The 26,098-nt window shown below is 52.0% G+C and overlaps 1 protein-coding gene across 1 annotated transcript in view; it reads right to left on the bottom strand.

Moving 5' to 3' along the window:
- The window catches only part of HYDIN (HYDIN axonemal central pair apparatus protein), a gene marked incomplete at both ends in the record, with an annotated part of 149,106 nt that overhangs the window by 24,017 nt on the left and 98,991 nt on the right, over positions 1–26,098 (bottom strand). Inside the window, 32 exons of the mRNA XM_082319070.1 lie at positions 75–313; positions 587–755; positions 1,257–1,356; positions 1,900–1,999; positions 2,953–3,151; positions 3,621–3,793; positions 3,899–4,058; positions 5,401–5,520; positions 5,768–5,950; positions 6,131–6,333; positions 6,762–6,974; positions 7,938–8,600; positions 9,362–9,527; positions 10,201–10,342; positions 10,829–11,012; positions 11,314–11,466; positions 11,906–12,105; positions 13,253–13,426; positions 14,068–14,238; positions 15,030–15,236; positions 15,766–15,934; positions 16,207–16,446; positions 17,574–17,723; positions 18,121–18,312; positions 18,430–18,557; positions 19,394–19,530; positions 20,428–20,561; positions 21,295–21,425; positions 21,944–22,121; positions 23,819–23,956; positions 24,851–25,060; positions 25,752–25,868. Coding sequence (XP_082175196.1) covers positions 75–313; positions 587–755; positions 1,257–1,356; positions 1,900–1,999; positions 2,953–3,151; positions 3,621–3,793; positions 3,899–4,058; positions 5,401–5,520; positions 5,768–5,950; positions 6,131–6,333; positions 6,762–6,974; positions 7,938–8,600; positions 9,362–9,527; positions 10,201–10,342; positions 10,829–11,012; positions 11,314–11,466; positions 11,906–12,105; positions 13,253–13,426; positions 14,068–14,238; positions 15,030–15,236; positions 15,766–15,934; positions 16,207–16,446; positions 17,574–17,723; positions 18,121–18,312; positions 18,430–18,557; positions 19,394–19,530; positions 20,428–20,561; positions 21,295–21,425; positions 21,944–22,121; positions 23,819–23,956; positions 24,851–25,060; positions 25,752–25,868 — 5,843 coding nt within the window. The remainder of the gene's footprint in view (positions 1–74; positions 314–586; positions 756–1,256; positions 1,357–1,899; positions 2,000–2,952; positions 3,152–3,620; positions 3,794–3,898; positions 4,059–5,400; positions 5,521–5,767; positions 5,951–6,130; positions 6,334–6,761; positions 6,975–7,937; positions 8,601–9,361; positions 9,528–10,200; positions 10,343–10,828; positions 11,013–11,313; positions 11,467–11,905; positions 12,106–13,252; positions 13,427–14,067; positions 14,239–15,029; positions 15,237–15,765; positions 15,935–16,206; positions 16,447–17,573; positions 17,724–18,120; positions 18,313–18,429; positions 18,558–19,393; positions 19,531–20,427; positions 20,562–21,294; positions 21,426–21,943; positions 22,122–23,818; positions 23,957–24,850; positions 25,061–25,751; positions 25,869–26,098) is intronic.

The raw sequence follows: 26,098 nt of genomic DNA, 5'->3' as shown, positions 1-26,098 counted from the left end.
ACAATAACCTGTCACATACCAGCTGTGCTGTGCTGCCTCCTCAGGCAGGAAGGGTGGTGCAGGTCTTCTCTCACCTTTTCCTTGGCAATACAGGTGCATCCTGGTCTGCTCGGTAGATGAAGAATTTAAAGTCGAGGATGCCTTTGTTCTCCAGCGTGAAGGTGCAGGTTTTCCTGGTGCCGTTCATCATGGCACCGAAGCTGATGAGCGAGGCAGGGTAAATGCTGTACTTGCTGAACACAGCTTTCGCTGACACCCTCACTGGGATGATGGCAATGGTCTCGCCTCCTTCACAGACGCTGGGCTCAATCACCTGCAACCAGAGGAGGGGTTGGTAAATACAGCAAAGAGGCTAGCCTCTATCTCTGTCCCCTGACCCCATCAGCCCACCCTCCCTGTTTAAATGTCTCCTTCAGAGCCAGATTTTCAGCTCCGCTTAGGAAGCATCACAAATGGTTTCTGAAAGACTTTGTTGTATATGTACAAGAGAGAATTCCCCAGCTAAAGCCTTCCTTCCAGAAGACACGTGTCCTGCTTATGCTCCCAAGACATGGTGTGCTAACACCGCCTGGCCCAGGCAGCTCACCTGGCAGTGCAGGATGGGTTTGTCCTCAATATGCATTTCCATCTTGGGGTGGAAGAGCAGCTGGACCTGCACAGGGCGCTCGGAGACAGTCAGCATGCCCTTCTGTGGCTGGATGGTGAAGTGGGATGCCAAGTCAGGTATGTTGGTATCTGCAGTTTCCAGCTTGAAACTGGGGAGAAAGGGAAGGAACGAAGACCTCTGCAGTTAAAAGTACAAATGCCACCAGCACAGCCAGGACTTTGCATAAGACCGTAAAAAAAAAATAAAAGGGAAAGAGTCCAGCTCTGCTTGGGGAATCCCAGATCTTGACACAGAGTGCAGACAATCATGAGTGTTGCAAGCTAATCTTGACACTGATTTTTTTCATTCCGTCCTTTAAAGATTCTCATAAGAGAAATGAGCTGACCCTCAAAGGAAGAAAATTAATCTCAATAGTGAGTGGCTTAAATTTCAGTGTCCCTCCTTCTGGTTCCTGCTGAGCTGTGAAGAACTGCTGGTGTGTGGCTGGATTCTCTATTAAAATATTTGAGATTGGAGAGCCCAGGTTTTGCATTTACTCAGATCATGAGGTAGTCAGCATGGGAACAGCTTCTAGCCATGGATAGAAGGAGAATGCAGGCCTGGGCAGATGGTGGCACCATGCATTCACAGACCAGGCAGCTGGACCCACCTGTATGCAATCTCATACTTCCCTTTGTTCTTCAGAGTCAGCACTTGCTTTGCATCATCCAGGACCTTAAGGATTCCAAAATCCACGCTGCCATCTGTACCTGCAGAAAATCCACAGAGCGAGGTAAGAAATGGTGAATACCTGTGAGTTGCTGCAGACTACACCAAGTGACAAGATACATATTTGGAGTTCTCAGGTGGCACAAAACCCTTGTCAGCAAGTGCCTGTTCTTGTAAGTTTTCTCTAGCTACTTTGCTGCCCTTTCTCTTCTTACTCAGAGAATATCTGCAGGGTTTAGCAGCTAAGGAGCTTGGTTTCCATTTCCTTGCTTCCAAACAGATTCAACAATTTTATGTGATGTGCTGAGCCTTCAGGAGTTTCCAAGTGCTTGTTGACATCATGTTGTTTCAAAGCCCCCAAATCAATCTGCACATGAAGTGGCACACTTCAAAGTTCAGACGTGAGAAACTCAAGGCTGTCTGTGCCCTGACAGCGCTTCACTCCACGCAGTTTGCAGGATAGGTGCTTTATGTATCCATGCCACACTTGCATGGTATCCCATCTTGTCCCAAGTGCTTTGGTTGCTCGCTGCCAAGGCAATGCAATACACCCGGACTACTTTGTTTTGGAGGCATCCACTGACCTTTAGAAATGCTGATGCTCAGAGCAACATCATAGGCCTCCGCAAGGATTTGGATATTTTCAATCTGAACAATCCCCAGGATGTTTTCTGCATCTGAAACCTGAGGCAGCAAGAAACAAACACTGCTTAGACCATTCTCCTAAATACTTTTGGTAGACAACATGAGAGTCCTTCTCTCTGCCAGCTGCTTCCACCATGGCCTCCCCTGTTTGACAAGCATTTGTGGACTCCTAAGCTTTCCTAACCTGTTCATCTCACGGGCTGACCCAGTGGGATTCTGCTGCAGTAAGAAACCCTGTCAGCCCAACTCTCCACTCCTACAGCAGGGAATGCTGCTGCTAAAGCACCCTGGGAGGCACAGCGATGTAAAAACAACCACAAGAAGTGTGAGGTGTCCCAGAGGAGGTGGCATTGACAATCAACCCTCTCCTCTTCAATCACCCAGCATCTTCACTGAAATTCAGCCCCTAAACCATGGGGAACAAAATCCCAGGGCAGCAGCTTGTTGCTCTATGTTAAGAGCTCCAGATGGACTCCAGGATGGGTGCAGGGAGCACGCTGAAGTCTGGACAATCAAACAACAGCATTCAACCATGCACAGCAGCAAGGTGGTTGTAATATGGGCTCAGGACGCAGCCTCATAACCCAAGTGTAAGCCCCGCAGAGGCAGTGGCTGGTTATCTGGGGTGATGTGGATGCTCAGGGATGCACCACGTGTTCTGTTGAACCCAGTTTGAGGCAGCAGAAGTTGGGGTCATCGCACCCTTACGTCCATCAGGCACATCTCTTCCTGACTTCACAATATACTTGCCTGATGAAGCTCAGCTACAAGAGCACCCTAGTAGTCACTTAGGTTCCAAAATATCATCCTTCAGTGAGAGTCCCTTGCTGCTAAGGGCCTGCCCCCCAGCAATGCAGGTAGAAAGTGATCTCATGAAGGCTCATCCTTTTGCCCTCTTTGCAGGGTATCCTTTCAAGCACGGACTCCATCCCTAAAAGCACAGGGCTGATCACTCTGCCTTGCTCTGCCAGGGAGGGCACTTTCCCCCCTACCTCTACTCGGATCATCTTCTTAATGCTTAGAGCCTTCGTGGCCTTGAAATACAGATGCACGCCAAACTCTGCGCGGGGACCAATGGTGCCCTTGTCTTGCGACACGGAGAAGTCCTCGCCGAGGTTTTCCAGCCCACTGAGCCGCCAGGCCACGGGCAGTGGGGTGCTGTTTCTCAGGACCAGGGTCTTGGTGTCCCTCCTGCAGAGACAGGAGGAGACTCAGCACCGGTTGCTCGACAGTCATGCTAGCCTTGCAATTGAATACAACTTGGAGCAGCCCTATCCATGCATATGAAACCATAGTTAAATGTTTTCTCTATGTCACAAGCATGAGAGGTGAGGTCCTTGGGGCAGAGCTTGGTGTTAGAAGTGTATGCAACAGAAGAGAGATACGGAGGAGCAACTGGACTGCTCTCTGAACGAGCAGACAAGGTACAAATACATCAAAATGCCCATTGCTCAGCATTGCTGGAGGGTTATGGAACTTGTGGCTGTTACAGGATAGCAAAGCCAGTGAGGAATGGCGAGCAAGAAACTGGGAGTTGCTGGAAGAAAGAGGGATGCTAGCCCAGCCTCCAATCTGAGTGGTCACACAGCCAGCAAGAGAAGCTGAAGGGCAACTTGCTGACAGCTCTCGTCCCTGGCAGAGCAGCTGTGGGACAACTGACCTGTGCAGAAGCAGCTTGTCGAAATGCACGTGCTTGGGGCTGACCCCCAGCTCCACCTGCACCCCCTGGCAGCACAGGCGGAAGACCACCGGCTCTGGGTTCTCCTGAATGCAGCAGACGAGGTTGTCTTCCACGAGGCCAGATGAAGTGGGGTACGCCCAAATGCTCAGCTCCTACCGCCGGCCCAGCAAAAAGAAATACAGAAGAGCATTCAGTGAGCAGGAGGAACGGCTCCTGGGCACTTCTACTGGCACCTGCCCTACCTGCTCATCTCCTACCTGCTTCTCGTTAGGTTTCAGCCTCATGCTGGGAGGGTCTAAAAGGAACGTGTCCGCTTTGAGATCACGCTCAAAGAAGAAATGCACTTCTGCTTCCAAGGGGGTGACATTGAGGATGGTTATCTTCTCACAGTTGCTGGGATAGTGCGGCGCCTTGTACCTGTCCACAAAAGGGGAAAAGGCTGCAGAGGAGAACCCGGGACCATCGTCTTTATCACAGCACTGTGCCCTGGCAGCAGGAGGCTGCACTGGAAGACCATGGTCTAACAAGCAGGCTAAGAAAAAGGATCACTTTCAGGGGCACGTTGAATGATATGTGTATTCATCCTTGTGTTACTTTGATGTCTGCCCCTATACCTGGTGCCTCCATCCCAGAAGCGTGATGATGCCCAGGCCACTTAAATAAAGAGCGTTTTACAAAATATAAATTCAAAGGTGCCTGGAAAAATAAAAGTGCGCCAGGCACATGGGTTCTTCCCCCTTCTTTGTTGTGTTTCCTTCCCTGCAGGGTATAAAGAAATGCTTTTGAAAAGAGGTTTTAAAAATAGTTTAGCTTATCTTTGTCCAAAAAGTCATGAGATTGCCTTGTATTTCAGGGGTTAGCTCCAAGCCTCAGGAAAGGAAATAGAAAGGATTATTTCTGAAGAGGAATGCTAAATTTAACAAATGTCCCTTCTCTCAGGTGTGGAACAGAATTTGGAGTTAAAGGGTTAATAAAGCAAACAGAAGCCTGAGACCATTCATCAGCCTGGCTAAAGATCCTCTTTTGTTTTTTAAACTGTTTTGATTTAATTTCCTTGGGTTGTCAAAATACCACTAGCTCTCCAGGGCTCCCAGAAAGACAAGAACTTAATTTCTAATATTAAAAAAAAAAAAAAAAGAGCAATGTTAGAAATATGCCAGCAGCTACAACGACAATTTTTTTAGGCAGACTTTATCCAGCAGTGAGGATCAGGAAAATGTAAATCCCATTTTTATTCCTCTGCAGGTTCCCCCCAACACACACACTGGCAGGTCAAATCACAAAGTCTTACTAATATTACAGATTAATGAATGGTTTATAAAACCATCAGCAGAATAATTGCTCATTCAGTCTACCCATAGAACTCAAAACACTTTAAAAAAGCACCTTAAAGTTCATTTCATAGGTGGTGAAGCTGAGATGTGGAGGGGGGACACAAGTTGCCCCAAGTCTCCTTCAGGCTGGAAGCAGCATGTGGCTCTGGCCACCAAGGCACCCACCAGGTAGGAAGATCATCTCTATGTCTCTCCATATCCTCCAAGACTCATGTGCCTGTTATCTGCTCAGGTTCACACATCTGTGGCCCTTCAGCCCTGTGTATCTCCCAGGTCTCTGCCTGGGCCTGCCCTGAATTGTGCCACTGGGACAGCATGTCTCCAAGCATGTCCATCAGAGCACAAGACCCTGGAGATCCCATCCCAGCATCTCACTCGGAGCAGGCAGCGCATCAGGATGCTCACTTGGGGCAGGGAGCACATACCAGTCTCTTGACTTGCCACACAGCAGCGGTCCAAAGTGGAATACACCTGTGTTCATGACATACTGCTTGAAGATGATGTCATCATCTGCCTTGCTCTTCCTCCAGTGAGGAAACACCAGCCTGGGGAGAGAAAATGGGGAATGAGGAGCTGTGAGATGCTCTGCATAGAAAACCTGGTCAGAAACCCATAATCATTATTGGTGGCTGAGGTACCAGTACTGGTTCCCAGCTCCAAGCATGGGAAAAGATGCTGGGCTGCTCAGGCAGCCCGCTCTGCCCAAGCCAGAAGGTCACAGGGTACAAGGGACAGCCCTGGCTTTGAGTTTAGGGGGAGGCAGTGTGGGACGCTCCCACAGGCCAGCCTTACCGTGGGTCCTGGCTGATGGTGGGATACAGGCAGGTGCCCCTGCAGTGCAGCTGGTACAGACGGTTTGTCCCTAGGACCTCAAAATGCAGTGTTTGATCAAACTGGCCCACCACCGTGGAGCTGAAGTGGACTTTCAGTTCCACCTTGCCGTGGGCAGGCACTATCCACCGGCAGCTGCTCAGCCTGACAATTAAAGAAGAGGCTTCAGACATTGCTAACAAGCAAATGAGACAAGGAGGAGGGTCATGGACTCGCCATCCCATGGAGGCACCAGCAGAGGGTCCCTGTGGAGCTGGGGATGATAGACCTCGTTTGGCGAGATGGCTGTGAAGAAGAGGGATCACCTCCTCCCTCACAGCTCACCTGACGGATCTCCCTGGGAATGGGTCCGTGTCCATGCCACTTTGGTCCACCTTGGGGGGCCGTGGGGATGATCCTGTGCCTGGCCCCTGGAGACCTCTCCTGCCCCGGCCAGAGCCCCGCTTCTCCCTCGCAGCCTCCCGGCTGCTCGCAGCTTTCTCCTTCCTCGACCGGCCCCTGGTTGGGGTGACCTGCTGCTCTGACATCTTCACACCAAGGGGAGAGAGGAAAGAGAGAGAGATGAGCCCTGTCCTAAGACATCCCCATCCTGGAAAGCAAGCTGCGGGTCTATTAACAAACAGGAGGAAGAAAAAATAAGTAACCAGCATCTACTGGTTTCATATCTGCCCAGGGATTTGGTCTTCCTGGACTTCGTTTTGCCTACGACACCTCTCCTTGCCCAGGATCTTCTCCTTGCCCAGGACCCTCTCTTCAAGGGAAGTTGAAGGCCTTAGGTGATTTTCTTTCTCTCGTCTTACAGAACCACCCTATGTCTCAAGCAGAGCTGTCTCTTTTGGACAGACAAGAGAGATGCCTGCAGACCCTGTCATGTCTTCACCGCCCTTCCACAGTGACCCTTTTCCATCCTCCCCCGCCCCCATGCTCCCATCCAGCCTGGCCCCTGCCCTGGCACCTTCACTGTGGGCACAATGGGGGCATCCATGAGACTTTCAGTATCCTTCTTTTCATCTTCTGTAGTGGCACCTTCTGGCACAACAAAGACGAAGTGCTTGAGGGCTTCTCCTGCTTCAGGGGCCATCCGCTTCTCCGGGTAGTGGATCACAGAGTAAAAAGCGGTAGGGGGAATGGGAGGCCCTGAGGGACCCAGTCCCAGGCCATCCAGGATCTAAAGCATAAGAAAAAACCCTGTTTATAATCCCATCACCTTCATCCTCACACTCCTTCCTTAAAGGCACTGAGCTTTTGGCAATTTTTTGTTTGTTTGTTTTTGTTTTTGTTTTTGTTTTTTTTATTTGTATGGAGTACAGTGCTTTTTTCCTTCGGCTGGGGCTGCACGGCTAGAAGGCGCGTCCCCTGGGTGGTGGATAGGGGATCCCTCTCTGGAGGGTGCACCGGATAAAATTGAAGAAGACCAACGCAGCCTAAGGGAAGGCCACCCTGACAGAAAAACCACTGGCCCTCCAAGTCATGGGGGTTGGGCAGGAGGCCAAATACCTCCTCCCGGAAAAAAAAAAAAAAAGTTGCAGAAACAACAAGCATCAACTCGGAGATGGAGAAAATCAGTAATGAAGTGAGGAGGAGGAGATGGAGCTGGATTGGTCATGTCTTGAGGAAAAAACCAACAGAAGACTGCGCTGTGGCCCTTGGGTGACTCCAGAGCACGCAGCCGCAGACCGATCGAAGTGGAAGAACAATGTTCGCGCCTTGTGTGCCTCCTGGCACTGAGAGAATTCAGATTCAGAGACAGTGCTTTTTTATGCCCAGTGGGGTGGGCAGGCTCCACAGCAGTGCCAGGACCTACAAGTGGGACCTAGAGAGAAACCTCTCACTTGAGCAACTCAGCTGAAGGAAACAATGATCATGACCTGCCCTGCCCTGGGACCATTTTTAATGATTTACAGACTGGGAAACTCTCTGAACAGACAGGATGCTTGAACAGAGAGCATTCCCTCTTTCCACCCATCTAAAGGATGCTGAGAACCTCCCCAGCCACATGGCTGCTGCAGAGCCATTGTGGAACATCATCGGTGGCCTGGACAAGGCTCTGTGCCCTTGTCACCTGGCAGGACACAATGCACCAGGGCCCAGACTGTGGCACGCTCAGCATCTGAGCCTCGCAGGGCTTTACCTGCTCTGCTGCTGGCAGCTTGCTGCTCTCCAGGATCTTCCCAGTCACATCTTCTGAGCTCAGCACCTGGATGTCCAAGCAGGGCACCCCAACATCCTGGCCCCTGGCTGACCCTTCTTCTGCACCTTCCCCTTCCAGCTGAGATAACTTGGAGTCCTCAAGAGCCTTCAGTTTTTCCAGCCGCTCCTTCTCCAGGTGCTCTTTCTCCACGCGCTCCTTCTCCAGCCTCTCCTGACGCTCCTTCTCTCTGTCCTTCCGGCTCCTGCGGCTGGATAAATGCTGGCGCTGGTCTTCTGCTTGGTGCCGCACCTCCTCTTGGTTCAGAGGGGACAGGAGGATACCTTGAACCCTGTCCCAGTATGACAAAATATGTGTGACATCCTTCTGTGATGCCTCGTAGATCTTAAACCTCAGGGCCAAGTTCTTCTCGCTGTCACTCAGGGCCTCATTTTTGGTTTCCCCCTGTTCTGGGTCTGTGGGTTGCACAACCACCGCCGGGCAGGCATCCGTCAGGGGAACCTTGCTTTGCTTTTTCTTATCTTCCTTATCACCTGCAACAGAGTCTGGGTGCTCCTTTACAGATCCCTTCTTGTCTACCCCTTCAGTGACATCTGACCGGTTGCTGATGGATGCATTGGTGTTGCTGTTGGATGTGTTCATATTCTGAGCAGGAGAAGCGGGGGAAAAAGCAGTGAGCATTTCAAAGCACCGACTCAAATGCTGTAGGACAGCGATGATCTTTGCAATAGCACCCCGAGCCTTGGCCGAGACCTGTGCTAGGTGCTCTACAAATCCCAACTCAGAATGCAGCTAGTACCCAGTTTAGCTCAACTGAAACCAAACTCCCTGGTGCCAGACTGATGAGGAGCCCTGTAAACCAGCTGAGAAACAGAACAGCTTCCCAAACCAAACAGGGAACTTAGGACACCTCCTTACTTCTGTGCAGTCCTCTGGGCTCATTTCTGGTATGCTGAGCATCCCTGTGGCTGGCTGACTCTTTGGGAAGTCTGGTTGCTAATGAATACCTAAGGCCTAGAGATATCTCCTGCCAGACATGTAGGAAAAGACACCACAGCCAAGACGGATCATGGCTCAGAGGTGTAAGTCACATGGAGAGTGGGGAGAAAGGCTGGACTAAAACTATCTAGGGCTTCACAGTGAATGTATGGAGTTGCATGAAGCCATGACTCAAAGGCAGCATGATCCTGGAAGAGCAGTTCTACAAACCCATGGGAAAACACCTCTGGTGAAGCAGCAGCATGATCCAACACCAGCTGCTGTTTCCCAGCACAGCCCTGCATGTTACTCATGGCCAGGTACTCATCCTCAGCACTGCATGTGGCTGCCGGCTTCTTGGGGAATGCCACAACTCAGCGGGAAGGTCCCCGGGCCTTTTACTCATCTCTATAAACACAACCACCCACCTGCCTGACTCCAGGCTGGCTTTTCTTCCCCGAAGCATTATCTTTGTCTTTTCCAAGCTCTCTCTTCCCCCGCTTCGACTTCTTCTTCAGCTCTTCTTCCTCCTTCAAGTGTTCTAGCTCCCGCTGGTGCTTTTCCTCAAGCTCTCGAGCCAGCTGCTCCATCTCCCTTCAGCAAGCCAAACAGAAAACATCCCTGAGAGTCACTGCCAGAAATCTGGGCTTGCTGCAATCCCAGCTGGTCCTGCACTTCATTCATTGACCCTGAGGCCGGGTAGAACCATTAGACCATCTCCATGGACTTCTCTCAACCTGGGGAGGCTGGGAGTATCCAAACTAAGGAAAGGTGGGCGGAGACCTCCAGGGCCAGCCAAATCTAGGCTTTGCTGTCATAAGGTCTAAATTATGCTACTTCTCCAATAAGGTCCACCTGGACACCTTCAGCACACTGCTGAAGACTGATCCACCATCTCTCTGCACTGAAGCCTGAAGCCCTCTCTTGATTTCCCAGTGTAAACCAGCTTGCAAATCACTAACACCTACTTATCCCTGCACCAATACTTACTTGGCTTATCCAGCCCTTCTTCTCCCAGCTCCCTGCAGCCAGCGTCTAAGCTGGAGGGCTCACCGCTAAAATGGAGAGATGATGTTCTCATCTCACCAGAGGAAAGTCCTTCCTCTGTTGGGAACCAGGGAGGTGGAACTGGCTATCTTTGTCCCGCTTGTAATGGACACTTTTGGTCTTTGCTCTGTAACCCCTCTGAGCTGAACCAAGGTCTATGGAGCAGGGAAACCTTTCAGGGACACTATCCTGGGGAGTTACCCATGGAAGGCTTACAGACCTCTTCTTCCTCTCACGCTGGACTTGTCGTATATTGTTATTAAATTGAGTTTTCTGCTCCTCAGTGAGGGCATCATACTCGTCCTCATCCATCTCCCAGAGACGTGCTTTCTCCCTCCTGGCAGCTTCTTCCTGCTCCCGTCCTTCAGCACAGACCAGAGGAGAAACCATTAGTGACTGCAAGCAGAGCTAACTGTTCTGGGTGAGCTGTGAGGATCCACAGCTCTGTCCCAACCCAGCCTATCATCCTGCCAGGAGATACTGGGGAGCTCATATCCCTGCTCCAAAATTCAGATAATCCCCCAAACTATCACCAGTCAGCAAGTTCCCGTGCCTTGCCTGGCTCATGTGCACCAGCATTGTGGACAGCTGGACGGTGGTTAGTTATTTAGCCACAACAGCTTGCATTTGTGCCGAAGCTTTAATGTTAGAGACTACGGTAAGTCTTATAGCCTCAGCTCTGCTGTATTTTAAGCAACCATGAGCTGAGTGCTGGCTACACTGAGGCAGAAGGTAGAAGGATTAATAGAAACATTTCTTACAAGCTCTGCTGGTGATACAGATACACATGGATAAGGTTGAGGGCTTGAGAGAGAAGATTTGAGAGGTACCAAGATGAAGAGTCTTACCTTCCTGCTCTTTTGCAGCTGTCTCCCTGGCTTTCAAAGAAGCATAATCCTGGAACAGGTTCACAAAATAGATATGAGGCCGATTTCTGACAGCTTTGAGCAGGCAGAGGAGAGCAGATGCAATGTTGCATGCAAAGAGGGTCTCCAGGCCATCAAACACCACTCCCTGGTAGCAGTCACTCAACTGTGAATCAAGACAAAAAGGAAGAGAAAGTCAGCTATCGCATGCATTGGGCTCTCAGCTAGCCAGTAAACCCAAATGTCAAAGGACACCAGCCATCGTTGTTCCAAGTGCATCAGCTCAGACAAGCTCTGATCTTTCCCTGCACCCTGCCAACTTATGGCATCTGCAGTTTCACCCGAGGATCCCTGCATGCAGCCCAGGACTCCTCCAACAGCAGATATAGACCTCCTCCTCTCCAAATCGTACCTCGCTGCCTGTCTCTCTGTAGCAGGAACGTATCATTTGCCCCCACTAAACGTACCTGCAGCCTTTCAGAGAGGATGGCCACCAACAAGTCCTCGGGCAGCACGCAGCTCATAAAGCCCAGCTCTCCTGCTGTGCTGCCACTGATGCTCAGCCATCGCTGTGCAGGAACACAGGGAAGGGGAGAGAGGAGATGAGAACTGGATGAGCCCTGCAATGTTGAACACGACAAGAAAAATAAACCATTTTGGAAACTCCCAAACAATTCCAACAGCTGGGCTTGGAGCTGGGGTTTCTCACTAGTGAGAGACTAGAACAAAACTCCAGCTCCCGGGCACATCCCTTGGCCAGCAGAGACCCAAGCTTGCAAGCCCCCAGTGCAGCATCCCGCAGCTTTGCCCACTGCCTGCAGCCACGTTAGCCAGGACTGCACTTTGCCAACAAACCATTAAGACCCAGTAGTTCTTCTGCCAGAGCACAGGGTTTTGTTCCCACCCCGAGTCATGCCCAGCCTGCCCAGCTGGCTCTCTGCACTATATACCCCCACACCAGGCTGCAGGTGACATGGAGACACCGCTGTAAGCAGCCCCTTCACTTCTCAAAGGCAACAGAAAGGTCCCAAGCATTAACCAGTGCAGATCACGCTTCACCTGGGAGCCTGTCAGATGCTGTTTCTGGGATTGGGATGCACGGCCATCCGTCTTCCTCTTGCCCACTGCGGCACTCGCTCGGCCTCGGGAACTGATGGACTGCAGGCTGACTTTGTCCCCAGAGCTGGACTGGCTCACGTCTGGGCTGCGCTTGGCCTCGGTGCTGAACTGCAGGCTGAGGGAAACATCTGCGTTTTGACCTGTGGAGGGGACAAATGGCTCAGCGGGGCTGGCGACGGGTGCTGTGGGGAGCAAGCAGGCACCTTCCACCCCAATGGGTACAGCCCTGCGCCCTGGTAGGGACACAGCACTCGTCCCCCAGCCTGCCAGGCACTAGCAGCACTGCTCTCCAGAAGCAGCTCCTTCCCTGCTTCTCTTATTAGCATGATAAAGCACGCCATCTGATACTGGATTTTAAAGCCAGAGAGTTTTTAATGCACAGCCCTGTGTCCCTCCTAACAAATGTGCAAGCAGGTGACACTGTTTGCATAGTAGCTCCCCTATGGATCAAGCCAAAGATTTGTCCTCCAGGACTATCATTTCCGTACCTTGCACCCATTCTGCCTTCTCACATGGAGACTGTAACACACAGCCCTGCCCCAGCTGCATCACCCATCTCCACTGGAGCTAAAGCCTCCACATGGGATAACCCCACCTGGGACTCAGGCCCCTCTTCCCTCCACCAGCCCCCAACCCAACCACGTTCAAAGCTGACTGATGCAAAACTTCCCCACCAGAGCCAGGGTCTGGCCTCACCCTGCAGAGCTCAGGGCACCAGCTGCCCAATAAAGTTTCCTAAAAGTCTCCGGTCTCAGGTGGAGAACAGAACAACACGCACGAGCTGCATGACCTGACAGCGTGTATAGGAAAATCTCTGGAGAAAAGAGCTCATCTGCAGCATGTCTCTCATCTGAAACTCCCCTGGGAGGTTATTCTTCCCTTCCTCTCATGTTTGTGAAGCCACACTCAAAGTCAGTCTTCTAGTGCTTAATGAGCCACTTCAGAGGGCTTTTTCCTTGTTAAAATGGGCAGCAGTTCTGCCTGATGGCCATGAGGAGCAAGCTGGATTCAGCTTTGAGGAAACACATAAAACTCTGAGAAAGATTACAGGTGTTCTTCACTGCTCCTAGGAAAAGGAAAATGTGCCAAGAAGCCCAGGGGCAGTAGAAGTGCCCCTGTCTGAGCCCTTAAAAGAGATATTTTTTTTTTCAATAACCAGAGATGCTTTATGAAATGGCTTTGCATTTCTACATGCCCGAGGGCTGTCAAACTTCTCTGGAGCAAGCAGAAGTGGATGGTCATGGTGGGTTTCTGAAGCGCAGCTCTGGGTTCAGCATTTCTTCTTACCAGCATCCTCTGTCTCCTTGTGGCTCTGCTCGATGGCAGCCCTGATGCACAGCTCCCGGGCGCGGAGCCCTGCTGAGCTGCTCCTGTCCGAGATGGCTTCTGTCACCATGGCATCAATGGACAAGCAGGCAGCACCGTAGTATTTGGACAGGGCGACCGCTGCCGACGTCTTGCCTTGAGAGAGAGAAAGACTGCTTGGTGACACTTGCACATGAGGCATTTTCAAGGACAGGGTCTGGAAAGCCCCCGAACAGGATTTCAAAATTTCAAGGACAGTCGGAAAGCAAAGTGCTGCTTTAGGGAAAACCACGAAGGGGGCAGCTTGAGCATGGTTAGAAGCATTGTCCTCTAGAGCCAGGTGGATCATCTCCACCTCGTGTTCAGCTGAGGACTTCGGCCCCTGTAGTGACCTCAACCCTGGGCCAGGGTTTTGAGCCCTGTCCCACCACCATTCAGACTGTTTGCTAGCCTGTGCTGGTCAGTGCTGTCTCAGGCAATGGCTGGGCATGGTCTGGGGGTCAGTATGGGCTAGGGACTGCTCCCACAAGGCAACGTGGACAATAGGCAGTGTGGTCCCATGAGGCAACAGGGACACGGCCACTCTGTTTGAGAGAATGAGAGCCTAGCTGTATGGATACAAGATCAGCCACGCCACTTGCACCAGCTAGGTGAAGGCCTGGGACTGTTTCATGTACCGGCAGAGCTGTGGCTTGCCTTGCTTCGCTTCAACTGATCAACAAAGCACCATGGTCCACCAGGATATCTCTCTCCTGCTTTCCCTGCCTCTTTGCAGCCAAGGGCTGCGGCTCATGTACCTGTCAGGGGTGCCCCATGGACGATGATGACAATCCCTCTGCGATTTCGGGCTGCATGTCCTTCTGCAGAGATATCGATGCCAAGGTGGCGGGCGATGGCTCTATAGACAGGGCTGTCGTCCAGTTCTCCTGCAGCCTCCTTGCTGCTGATGGTGCTTTGCCGATGCTCTGCTGTGCAGAACAGGATATAAAAGTCAGCCTCCTGCCTATCTGTGATCCTGGTCATCCTCCCCATCCCCTCAGATCCTGGGAGACTAGACTCTGCTGAAAGCAATGTCATGCCTGGGGTCTCCCCATGCCCTTCCTTCAGGCTTGTGCAGATCAGGATCTGCCCTAGACACTGGTAAAGGTTCCTGCTCAGATTACAGTAAATGGGGTGGCAGAAAGAGGAAAGAACGAGCGTCCAGCAATACCTAAAAGGACTGGGCCAAGTCTCCTGCTATGAACTGTCAACATGGTCCTCGGTCCTGCTGAGTAAGTCAGGGACATGCAGAACTGGGCATTTTACACAGTCCCAAGGGAGAGGCTCCATTTGGGGACCAAGTGATTATCCAAAAGCTGGATGCTTTAGGAATATTATACCAGGACATCTGCTGGGCTCTGAATTCACCATAACAGCATTTACAAAGAGCTCCCACCTTTGCCCTTAGAAGGTCACTGAAAGCCATCTTGGCTTGCAATGTCACATAGGACAGAGAGCACACTGCCCTGCCTAGGAAAGGGAACACCACCATCCTGATCCCAGAAGCTCCTGGGAGCAAAGGTGCTGGGGAAAACCTTCCTGGCCTCTCACTTGTCCCTGCCCCAGACCCTTCTCAGGATCCTACAGACTTCATATCCAAGAGTGGATTCAGGGTCCACAGGAGTGAAGATGGCACCTGGCTACAGTGAAGTGATGGGTCTCCACTGAGGCCCTTTTGCCACAACAGACATAAAACAGGTGAAGAGCTTAGGGTTATTACCCATCCCGTGTCTTTTCTCAGCACCTTCCTCCTCCTCTTCTCCACATTCAGATTTAGAGTCCACCTTGTTGGACTGGCTTTCATCAAAAATGGAGGAGGGAACGATTGAGCTATAGGATGAGGTGGTGTGAGCAATCCCAGCAGAGTGCTTTCCTCCTTGATCTGACAGAGACTGGACATCTTCAAAGTTTGCTGAGGAGGAAGGACCTGGGGAGGGAAGAAGAGAGTGAACACGGCCAGGCAATCTGCTCTTTGCCATTTGCCACTTTGCCTGGCCACATGCAAAAGACGGGAAATTTCCCAAGGACGGAAACTCCCAAGGCACTGAGAAGCCTGTCCAGGCTGTCTCTGCCCTCAGGGGAATTTTGAGCTTATGCTTTTGTTGCTGGGAAGGAGCAAACATAAAATAGGTAGTGATATTAGACCTAGTTCTACTGGCTGAAGAACTCATCCAGTCTTACTCTTTGTGGTTGAGGGACACAAGGGGATATCCTGATTATTTCCCCTGTCCGTGGCAGGCAGATAGGAGCTTGCTTTGGCTGCATTCAGGGCTGCTGGAGGATGCGTGTTTACAAGCCACAGTTTTTCACCCTGGAACTCCTCCACCAAGCGGGGGAATGGGTGCCTACTAAAAGCATGGGCTTTTCATGGAGAATGAGGTCGTGGAGAGTTCAGGGTAGGTGGGCTGGACTCCCTGCTGTGTCCACGCTCAGGACAGCCAATGCCAAACCCTCACCGTTGTCCTGGCCTGCCGATTCCCCAGTCTTGGACTTTGCCTGCTCATCCTGCAGCCTTCTCTGGTCCCGATAGTACTCCAGCACCTCTGGGGGCAGCTTCTCACCCGGGGCACGTGGAGGCAGCAACAAGGTATTGTGGCAATCGTAGTCCTTTAGCATCCGCAGGATCTGTGCACATAGGGAAGAGAAGCCATATACAGGATGCGTTTCTTGACCTCCATCACATGAACAGACTCCCCAGCCAACCTATCTTCTCTCTCTTTCCTTCCTCCCAACAACACGGACTATCCAAGCCCCTCCACAGCCTGCCAGCAGAGCTGGCTAACCCTGACATGCCACCAGGCTTTGCCCTGGGGACTGCCTCCATCTCCCTGGCACATGCCTGGAAACGCTGGAGCACTGTGAAGCTACAGGAGCATGGACTAGACCTTCCCTCTCACCTGCTCTTCAGCAAGGTACTGCTGATCGAACTCCAGTGAGTAAAACTCGATGGGGAACTCGCATGGGTTCTTCACCACCACTGTCCCCTCCGCCCCGCGGCTGTATGGAAGCAATGGTCCCAGCTTGAGCACTGAGGGGTTGAACTCCAGCTGTGGCTCCAGCCCATGCCCCGAGACCTGCAGTTGGAGGTGCTGGCTGCTTTGGCAAATGTTAATCTTCAGCTCATTTCTGTAGGACTTCTAAAAAGAGAGAAGTGCAGAAAGCTCCTCCATGAAGTGCCAGGTGACAAGGCCTCAAATTCAACCCTTGCCCCAAGGTCAGGGATGTTACCAGTACCTCTAAGGTGAATGGAAAACAGATATTAACTTATAGAAGGGGCTGCAGCATGTGCATGCTGGCTCTGAGTAACTGGGATGAATCCTGGTGTGAAGTATAACTGGATATTTGGGTATCCAATGGATCTAAAATGGACTAGCAAATGTTTTCACCAAGCCGTGAGGGAGCTCATAAGAAACGTCCTCATGGGTGGACTCAGCTCCCACAGGACTCAGGGGCTGCTTCACCTCCTTCTTCAGGGTTATGTTGCCCAGACACAGTCCTGGCACTGTTGTGTCAGGCAAACATCAGCTATATGAAAGAGGCAGATGAGCTCTCACTGGCTAGAAATAAGGGTCTCCCTCTCCGCTCAGTGCTTGGCTCTGGTCAAAGCCAGAGACTAGACGGTTACATCTCTACTAGCAATTAAAATATCCCTGGGACCGTTCCTAGGCATGGAAGCACTTGTGTCCGTACTGTTACACACTGCCAGTTTCCAAGCCACGGTGGCCACATGCCTTTGGGAATGCTCCGTTGTTTATGCTGACTCCTGAACTGCTGGGAACGTGCAGGCAGGCTGGGCCAGAGCCACAGGGACCGCTGGCAGCACACCACTACAGGTGACCGTCCCTGCCGTGCCCAGGAAGGTGTCTGGTGGCTGTTTTGTCTGCTGGTACCAGCAGCAGGATTAGCCTAGACCGGCCCTTCCAGGGTTATCCCCTGTGAGCGTGACAGCTGCTCTGCACAAGGGTGTTGCAGCCTGCAAATACGCCCACACAGGGGGAAAGACGAGGGAAAACAGGCAGATTTCCCTCCATGTGCCGTGATGGAGCCACACCACAGTGCCCTGATGCTCTCCATGCAAGCTCCCCATTGGGATTTCAAAGCACCTCTCAGAAGAGTGTGCTGCAGGGGAAACTGAGGCACAGTGGGTACAGGGCTTGCAGAAAGCTCCATGTGGAGGTAGACCTCATCTCCTGCTCCCTGCACTGGGCTCTTATTACCACACTGCCCCACCAGACCTCCTGGGCGTGACACCTGCCAATCTCACCTCTTCCATGGGTGAAAACCTGACTCGCACATTGCATCGCTGTCCTGGAGCGAGGACTCCAGCCGAGGGCAGCGCCTCAAAGACACAGGGCTTGGCTTTCAACTCCTGAAGCAACTTCCGACGCATGCTCGCTGGCAAATGTTTGTCCACCTGAGCACAGAAACCAATCGTATAAGGTCTCCTTGGTCTGTGAGGACAGACCCTCGGTTCCTGCAGTGCTCTGCAATACTGTCACAGTGCTGAGAGCACCCACATCCAAACCAGCCGTGGCCACCACTGGCCTGGAACTGAAGGGAAGACATATAGGCAGGGCAGGCAGATGGGGAGGCACTGTTCTTGGAGGAGGAGGAATGGTGCGAAGATGGCAGAGAAGTGAAGCATCAGCTAGTGAACAGGTTCAGGTGAAGCAGCCTTGCTTTGTACCCTCAAAAGCTTCCTCACACGAGCTGTAGCCCAAGTGCTCAGGCAGCCATAGGGCCAGAAAAGGCAAGAGGGGCAAAGAAAACCCAACCAAGAAGTCACATGTTACATGTTGTCTGTGCTTTACCTTCTTAACAGGCTCATTCATGGTGATGAACCATTTACAGGGGACCTGGAGCTGATTGTGGAGCTGGACAGTTTCCTCCTGGCACTGCCCACACTGGACTGCGGAGAACTCCAGTCTGTCCCTGGAGAGGCAGAGGGATGGCATAGTCACGTTGGCACGGAGGCGGACGTGAAACGTGGGGCCTCCTGCTACCTAATGAAGGACAGAGCATTCAGCTGAGAGCCCAGGTGATATCTCCTGCTGTCCCCAACCTGCCACCTGCCCTGAAAGGTGGTGTGGGCAACAGGGAGGTGAAGGACCATGAGGTACCTTTATGGGCAGAAGTACGTCCACCTCTCCCAGCGGCAGGTTGGCACTTTGTGGGTCAAAGCGCACTTCAAACGTCTCTGTCTCACAGTAGGGCAGGTGCTTCACGCGGTCCAGCTCCACGCTGAAACCTTGCACAGATGAAAATAAAGCAACTGAGACACTCAAACGACATGAGATGTGTCACAAGCATGTTAAGGCCATAGCAGTGCCCTGGCTGGCAGCTCTGCGAAGGACCCCTTTGCACCTCCAGAGAAGCCTGCCACTCTTTCTCCCTTGTCACCACATAAGGAGAAAGTTTTCACTGCCAGAATCCAAGACCCACATGGTAAAAAGAAAACAGGTCAGTTGAGGAGCTCCAGCAATTACTTCATTAGGCATCCCAGGGAAGGATGCACAGACCTCTCCAAAGAAGAATTTCCCACTATGATTCCCCCAAGCCGTGCTGTTTCCTGGAGAACAACTTAGAGGAGACACCTGACCCCTCCTTAGACACAGCAAGTCACTGTTTGATGGCACTGCAGCCTTACCTCAAGGCCTGTTTTGGAAGCCTATTTTGATACAACAGAGGACTTCACAGGCTGTTTTCTCAATAAAGGCTGAACAGAAGCTAAACAAAGCACTTCCAAACCAGAGGGTCCATCTGTTTGCAACACAAGCCCACAGAGTGCACAAAGAAACTCCGATAATGCTCATGGTAGCCAAGAGCAGAAGATGCTGAGAGGTGACCAAGGTGATCAGCCCATCTAGCCCCTGCAATGAAGTGTCAGGGCAGTCACAGGCAGGCCAGTCTCTGGGCACTGCTGGCCAGGAGAACTCAGGCTCTAAAGCACTGAGCAAGGTGTACTAAGAAGGAAAAAGCTATACAAACAAGCACTCAAAAAAACTCCCCATGTCCAGTGGCTTAAGATAATCTGTCAGAGACAGCTCCTTCAAGCCCATGTGAAGTCTCTCCAGCACTAGTTACCTGTGTCACACAGGACCCGTCCGTCGATGTGGAAGGACACAGGGAACTGCCCGGTATTGGTGATCTTCACGATGTGTGTGTGGATGTTACCGAGAATGACGTAGCCAAAGTCCAGGACATACTCAGGCAGCTCAGCTCTGAAAGGAGGAGTAAGGAGAGCCCTTAAACCACAGCCTGGCTACGTTTCCAAGTGGATGGAAGATGTGAATAAAGTGGATATTTCTGTATTCACTGCTGTAAAACCTCAACTCTAGCCAGTGAAACCCAAGGCCTGACCACCTACCTGGTAATAAGTCTTTGGTTAAGTCACAGGGAGTATAGGTCCTAGGTTTTATTAGCTACCAATGGGACCTTAACATAAAATTAGTTTGCACTGCTCTGCAACCAGATCTGTCCCCAAAGGAGCACCAGTAATGCAGTAATCAACACCTACAAGATTCACGGGAAGGTTCTTTTCCAGAGCAATCCCACTCGGGAAAACACATAAATGATCTGTTTTGCAGAGCATCTTCTTCCTGAATCGGAGCCTACGGTGCCCGTGCCTCATCATGAAGGAGCAAAAGGAAGGACCAAGTTACCTAGGTGAGCCCTGCAGTCCCACCAGCATCCAAGCCACCCCGTTTAGGGTTTGTCAAGCTAATACCTATGCAACTCCCTGCTCTTTTTGCTTAGCATGATCTGTTCGTTAGAAAAAAACCAACAGCTTTGAGTTGCCTCTTTCAGAGCTGGTCAGCAGGGATGGTATCCATGCTGTCTGGATGGGCTTGGTGGTCTGCACTGGACCCCCTCAGCTTGAAGAACAGCACCCATCATCTGTGGGGAGCTGAGCACCTCCAAAGCTCAGGGTGGCACTGTGGAGGTGAGGACACTCAGCTGCTCACAGGGAGCATGTCAAAGCTATCAGGATCAGACCCCTTCTGAAGTCCCCAGCTATTCCCAGCTCTGCAGACATGAGGAGCTCTCAGGAGCATGGGTGCACTGCTGGGTGCTACCCTTGGGGTGCCTGAAGATAGGGTACAGGAGTCCCCACTAACTTGAGAAGCCTCCGACGAGCACGCTGGTCAAAGGCAGTGTCCTCTGGGGGACTGGAGGCGAGAGCTTTCTGCTGCTCCAGGGCGTGTTCCTCTATCAGCATCTGCTCCATCTGCATCTGCAGCCGAGTGTCGAACTGAGGAAAGCAAAGATGGTGGCTGGTTAGCAAAGGTCCTTCCCAAGGGCGAGGCTTGCCTCTGAAAGAGCATCCCACCCTGCTCTTGTTCAGAGGGGTGATGGGGTCCTCCTGTCTCGCTGCTCAGTGTCTGTGATAACTCCTGCTGTCTTAGCCAGGACCTTATCTGAAGGGAGATGAACTCCAGCATCTTCGCCTGCCCAGTCGCTGTTATAAAAGCTGATATGGCTGGACAAACAGACAGACAAGCCAGGAACCTTCCAGTGCTCTAAGTATTTGCCTGCCCCCAACCACTGCCAAAGCAGCTTGGATAAAAGCTCTCTCCAAAAGGGAACCACGATAAAGCTGGTGCCTCTTAGAGACGACCACTGCCAGCACGGTCCCAGGGCACAGTCAGGCTGCTGCTAAACCTGGGAGGGCTTGGGCTGTGAGCAACAAACACCCCAGCAATGACCTGCATCTCCTTCAAAGAACCATAAATTCAATCACTTGAGCATGGCCTTCAGGATCTCTCCCTGGGGTTGTCAGAAAGCTGTTGCATCTCTGGAGGGACAACTACCAGAGGTAGGCAGCCTCTGGGGCAACGCTGAGCTGACACATGATCGTGGCCAGGTATGGATAGGGAGGTCCCAAGTGCCAGCAGGGCACTAGGAAGCCTGCTGCAGGGTGCAAGGGGCTCAAGTGACACAGGGGGAAGGTGGCATGTGCCACACGGGGCAGGAGCTGTTCTCACCATGGTGTCCGAGTCATCTGTGGGTGGCTCCACAGCCGCAGCCTCCCCCGGAACAACTGCTTCATCTCTCTGGCTGTCTTCTTCCATGTTTTCTTTCGCCTCTTTGAGGATCTTCTCATATTTTTCATTCCCTGAAGGAAGAAAACATGCACAAATAGAAGCGTGGGTGCAGTGCCATTCCCATTCAAGCTGGGAAGTCCCACTCCCCTGGCATTGGCCTCTCCCAGAAACAAACTCCTTGAGCAATCTATGGAAAGTGGATGTTGCTGCTCCTCTCTGAATCCTGATGTTCACTCCCACCCATCTTCCTCCCCACACAGAGCAACTCATCCTCTGCAATGTGATGCAAATCCAACCCTGCCAAAATCCCTGCCAGCTTGCACTACAGCTTTCCCAAGCTTTTCTGTCTAGCCATCATCTTTCCAGGCCTCCAACAGATGTGCTGGCAAGCTCTGCAGAATGGTTCCTGGGGCAAAACCCACATGGGGTCATCTGCTAGACACTCAGGAAGCAACCAGAGGGTTGAGTGTCAGTCTGACAGCCCTGAAACCTGCAGGCTTGGTGGAGGTGGGTGTGAACTGCCCTATGGGCATATGACATGGGGGAAAAACCAGGGGACCTTCCTGGGGAGCAGCCAGGCAGTGCTCACCTTTGATGTTCCTCGGCAGGTCCAAGTAGATTCTGGGAAAGCTCCCCTCTCCTTTCAGCGAGACTTCTTCTGGTTCCAGGTGACCCACTTGGATCTGGAAAGTCCTGCAGAAGACTCCAGGCACTCCTGGCAGGTAATAGACTTTCAGCACTTGCTCCTTGCCAGGTCCAATGTAACCCTGCAGAGCACAGGAGAGGATGGAGGGAATGCAACCAAAGAGGGTTGGTGGAGGGATGGCTCACAAGATAGACACGCTGAGAAGATAAGGCAGGTTCTCAAAGATGAAAAAGATCAGACAACATCGCCTTCTAGCTTTCTTGTATCGAAAAGCTCAAGTCTCCTACACCAGGATGCAGTATGTCCTTCAGAGGGCTTGTAGGGATGCACTCCCACAGCACAGACTGCCCTTTGCTCAGCATGAGCGCAGCTCTTCTGCTAACGTTTACTCTCTGTGAGCATGAGCCAGACTGAATAAATAAAAGCTCTTTTGCTAGCACTACGGAAGATGAGTGAAGTGCCCATGCTCTCAGCAGGGCCAGGAGCTCCCATCACAGCATGTCAGTGGTTCCCAGGCTGGCATCAAGGGGCCTGACCCCTTATTAATGACCCCAATCAAACATCTCCTGCCTGCGTGGTTATACCGAGGGTGCACGAACCTATCCAGACTCATGGTGACCTGCAAATATACATCTCTGGAAATGCTGGAGCACAGACTAGGACAAGATCCAGGGAAGCAGGTGTTGCTGGGAAGGGCACCACCTCTCTGGATTTCCAGAAGGGCTGTCCAAGCCCTGGGCCAGGTTCACGCCAGCCAGGTTGAGAGCAAATACAAGCAGACAGCAACAGGGCTCTGGGTGACAGAACACAGTCGCAGCTCTTCTCAGCTCACCCTCTGCATGCTGGGCTGGACCCTTGACTCCCTGCTCCCCTCCACGCTTCAGGGAGAAGCTGCTGAGTGGGGACAGATCCTGCCGCTTGGTCCCCTCAGCCCTTACTCCAGTGCACAACACAGCTGCAGTGAAAGCGAGCCCTGCCAAGCTGCCAGCAGTGATGACGCTGTTACAGCAACCAACTGCGTGGGTCCAAGCAGAGCTGTGTCTTCGGAAGCTCGCAGGAAGAGGGCATCAGTGTGTCATCCCTTGTAGGAGACAGGCATGAGGAAACGTGAAAGCCACTTGCCTTCTTCTTCCCATTGCAAAAAGGGACAAAGATAGAATGCTGCTTCAGCTCAAAGACATCCATGCAGGACTGAGAAGCTGGGATGGTGGCATGCTGCAAACTCCTCTTCTTGCTATTCCGTCCCTGCTCCTCCCTGGCCCTCCTCACTGCCCCACAAAGCTGCTGCAGAGCAGCAAAGCTGGAGGAGCGAGGGACGGGTACGGGGGCTGCTACCATTTCTGGCAAAGGAGCTTCATGCCCAAGCAAGAGAGTATTTTAAGTCTCACCTGGTTAGTGCTGGCAGGGGGCAGGCAGGATTTGTTATGGGCAGAGACGAGGAGTAAATCCCATCCGAACACACAGCCTGGGTAAGGCGACCCTCAGGAGAGCCTGCACTGTCCAGCTCCAGCATCAGCACAACCAGAAAGCTCAGAAGCTGTGGTCCAGAGAGCTACCAAAGCGCTCGTGCCTCCTGCCGGTGGTTGCTAAATGACAGCAGAGCCACACACCGGCAAAGGAGCCTATTAGGACTGTGCTTGCTTGACCTTCTCTGCCTCCCAGCAGCAATTGCTTACAGCCCTGTCTCTCCTGGCTGCTTTTGTGGTTTTTTTTTTCTTGTTTGTTTGTTTGTTTGGTTTTGGTTTTCCCCCGATAGCCCTCCCCTGGGCAGCCTGACACAGGGCCAGGGTTAATCACTTGTGCCATCTCTGTACTCACCGTGCTGGGCACAACCAGGGGCACGCCGGGCAGAGGGCTGTCTGCAGTGGCCACGCTGGGGCTTAGCACCACGTAGGTGAATCCCAGCTTCCCGCTGTTCTGCAGGGTGACCTCTGCTTCAGTGACTTTGTTAAACAGCTGAAGAGAAGACAGAGGAGCGGGAAGTTACAGACACAGGTCTGCTGGGAATCTTCTTCGTCTTTCATTGCTTTGAAAGCAAATGAACACAATGCAGAAGCAGGGACCACAGAGGAGATACAAGGCACTTGACTCTCCTGGGTTAACCTGGGGAACCCACAGCCACAGGGTACCTCTAGCCCTACGTAGGAACAGATACTTATGGCAGCACGCAGAGATGCAATAACAACCACATAAAAATCAGTAATAAATAAACCAGGGGATACAAGCCCTCTGTACTTTAAGGTGTCATCTAACAGCTAACTGAAACAAAGGAGGAAGCATCAAGACATTGCAAAAGAAAAGGCATCTGCATACAAGTATTTGCAGAGCTTGCAGTGACAGTAAGAGGGGAGAGAGACAGCACAATGCATACAGGGCCAACAGCTGGAAATACCTGTGGGGTTTTTAACTGAAAAGAAGTAAAGCAGGGATCACTCTGGGACATTCTCTCCAGCTACAGTGACTGGAAGCCCAAGTTAACTTCGTCCCTGGTTTATTCTGCTGATTAATCAAGAGCATTAAAAGACAGCATATCTCTTTGGACCTCAGGCTTTAGGAGCAGATCAGTGGATGGATGTATCAGGGCACGTCCCTCTGGACATGACGGCTGGGATCCTGCCTGCCCCAGGAGGCAGCGTTAGTTACCTTTAAGAGGAGGAATTCCCAACTTTGCTGGGGGTGGAAATGGCCATTAAAAACCAGCTTGGATGCAGGACGTACCACTCAAAGGTTGTACTTCCAAGCCATACAGCCAACAAAGTAGCTGGGAAGGGGAGAGATCCCTAGACCTAGGTGGGCAGCAATGCACCAGTGATAGTTTCAAGGACCTCTGCCAAGAGGAGTGCGCAGTACCTGCAGCCCGCAGTCGATCTCCGTGATGTCTAGGAGGTAGTTGATGAGCGAAGCCTCCCCACTCAGTGCAATCTCGTAGGTCGGGCCTCCCTCCACCCTGCACAGTGCCATGACATGGGCAACGATGTTTGCATGGCCAAAGAAGGTGAACGTGACCCGCTGGCTCTCGCCTGGCTGCAGCACACCGTACAGCGGCAGGACATCGAAAACCTGGAGATAGGGGAGGAGAGATCAAGATGTCGAGCATCAAAATTGATGCAGAAGAGCCACGGCTTGGAGCAAAGAACAGACACGGCTGGAAGGGCCTCTTCCTCAAACAGAGGCAAACTCATCGTAATCTCTTCATGCAGCCATTATACTTTCCAGTGGAGGAATCACGGGAAAAATCTTCTCCCATACTCACTAATTAATGCATTAATTAATACACTACATTAAAGTAATTTGGGAGGTCTCCTGGCAGCAAGAAATTCTCTCCACTGCAGAACTTGCTTTTAAAAACACCTTTTACTGCCTTTAGAAAAACACAAGACTCAGAGGTGAGAGCCCTTGGAACTGGGGGAGGACTCCAGCCCAGCTCATCTGACTCCTGATGCTTTTCGCTCTATCTCTGATTTACATGCTGCTCTCTCTCAAGACCCTCCAGCAAAAGCTACTGCAGAAACTTCCTATCGACCGCTTCATTAGTAACAAGATGAATAATACCCTCCATAAGTGCTGCACAGGTAGTGTCCTTGGTCAGCCCTACAACATGTCCCGCATGGCCTCTCCAATGACCAGTTGCTTCAGCAGTGCTGTGCAATGTGCTTGGAGGGGTGAGGCCGCTCTGTGAACAGCGCTGAGGGCCACCAGTGGGAGTGGGGGCTACACTGGAAATGCAGAAGCAAGACAGATTCTCACTTACCTCCTCCACTCCCAAGGCGAGGGGCTCTGCCTCCATGAACTGCATCAATTCCTTGATCCTCACCGGGCTCTGAGTCTCTGCGGCACCTTCCAGCTCCGCAGCAGTGGATGGTAGTGGCTGGAAAACAAGCACCATGGGCTGCAGTAAGCAGCTGGCTGGTCTGGGTGAGACCACTCTGCTGCAGGCTCCACCACCTCATCAAGCCAGGAGCAGCTGAGATGGGGCCTGGGTGCAAATCAGGTAGGGGTACATCCATGCCATCAGTTGAGTGTGGGTCCAAGCCTACCCGCAGATGAGACACGGGCTCCATCTGCACTTCCTATGCGCAAACTTGCATGAGGAAGCTG

The sequence above is a fragment of the Platalea leucorodia genome (genome assembly GCF_965183815.1).
Source record: "Platalea leucorodia genome assembly, chromosome: 8".
In the NCBI taxonomy this organism is placed as follows: Eukaryota; Metazoa; Chordata; class Aves; order Pelecaniformes; family Threskiornithidae; genus Platalea; species Platalea leucorodia.
Note: the sequence above shows the minus strand (reverse complement) of the source record. Positions and strands in the feature narration are given on the sequence as shown.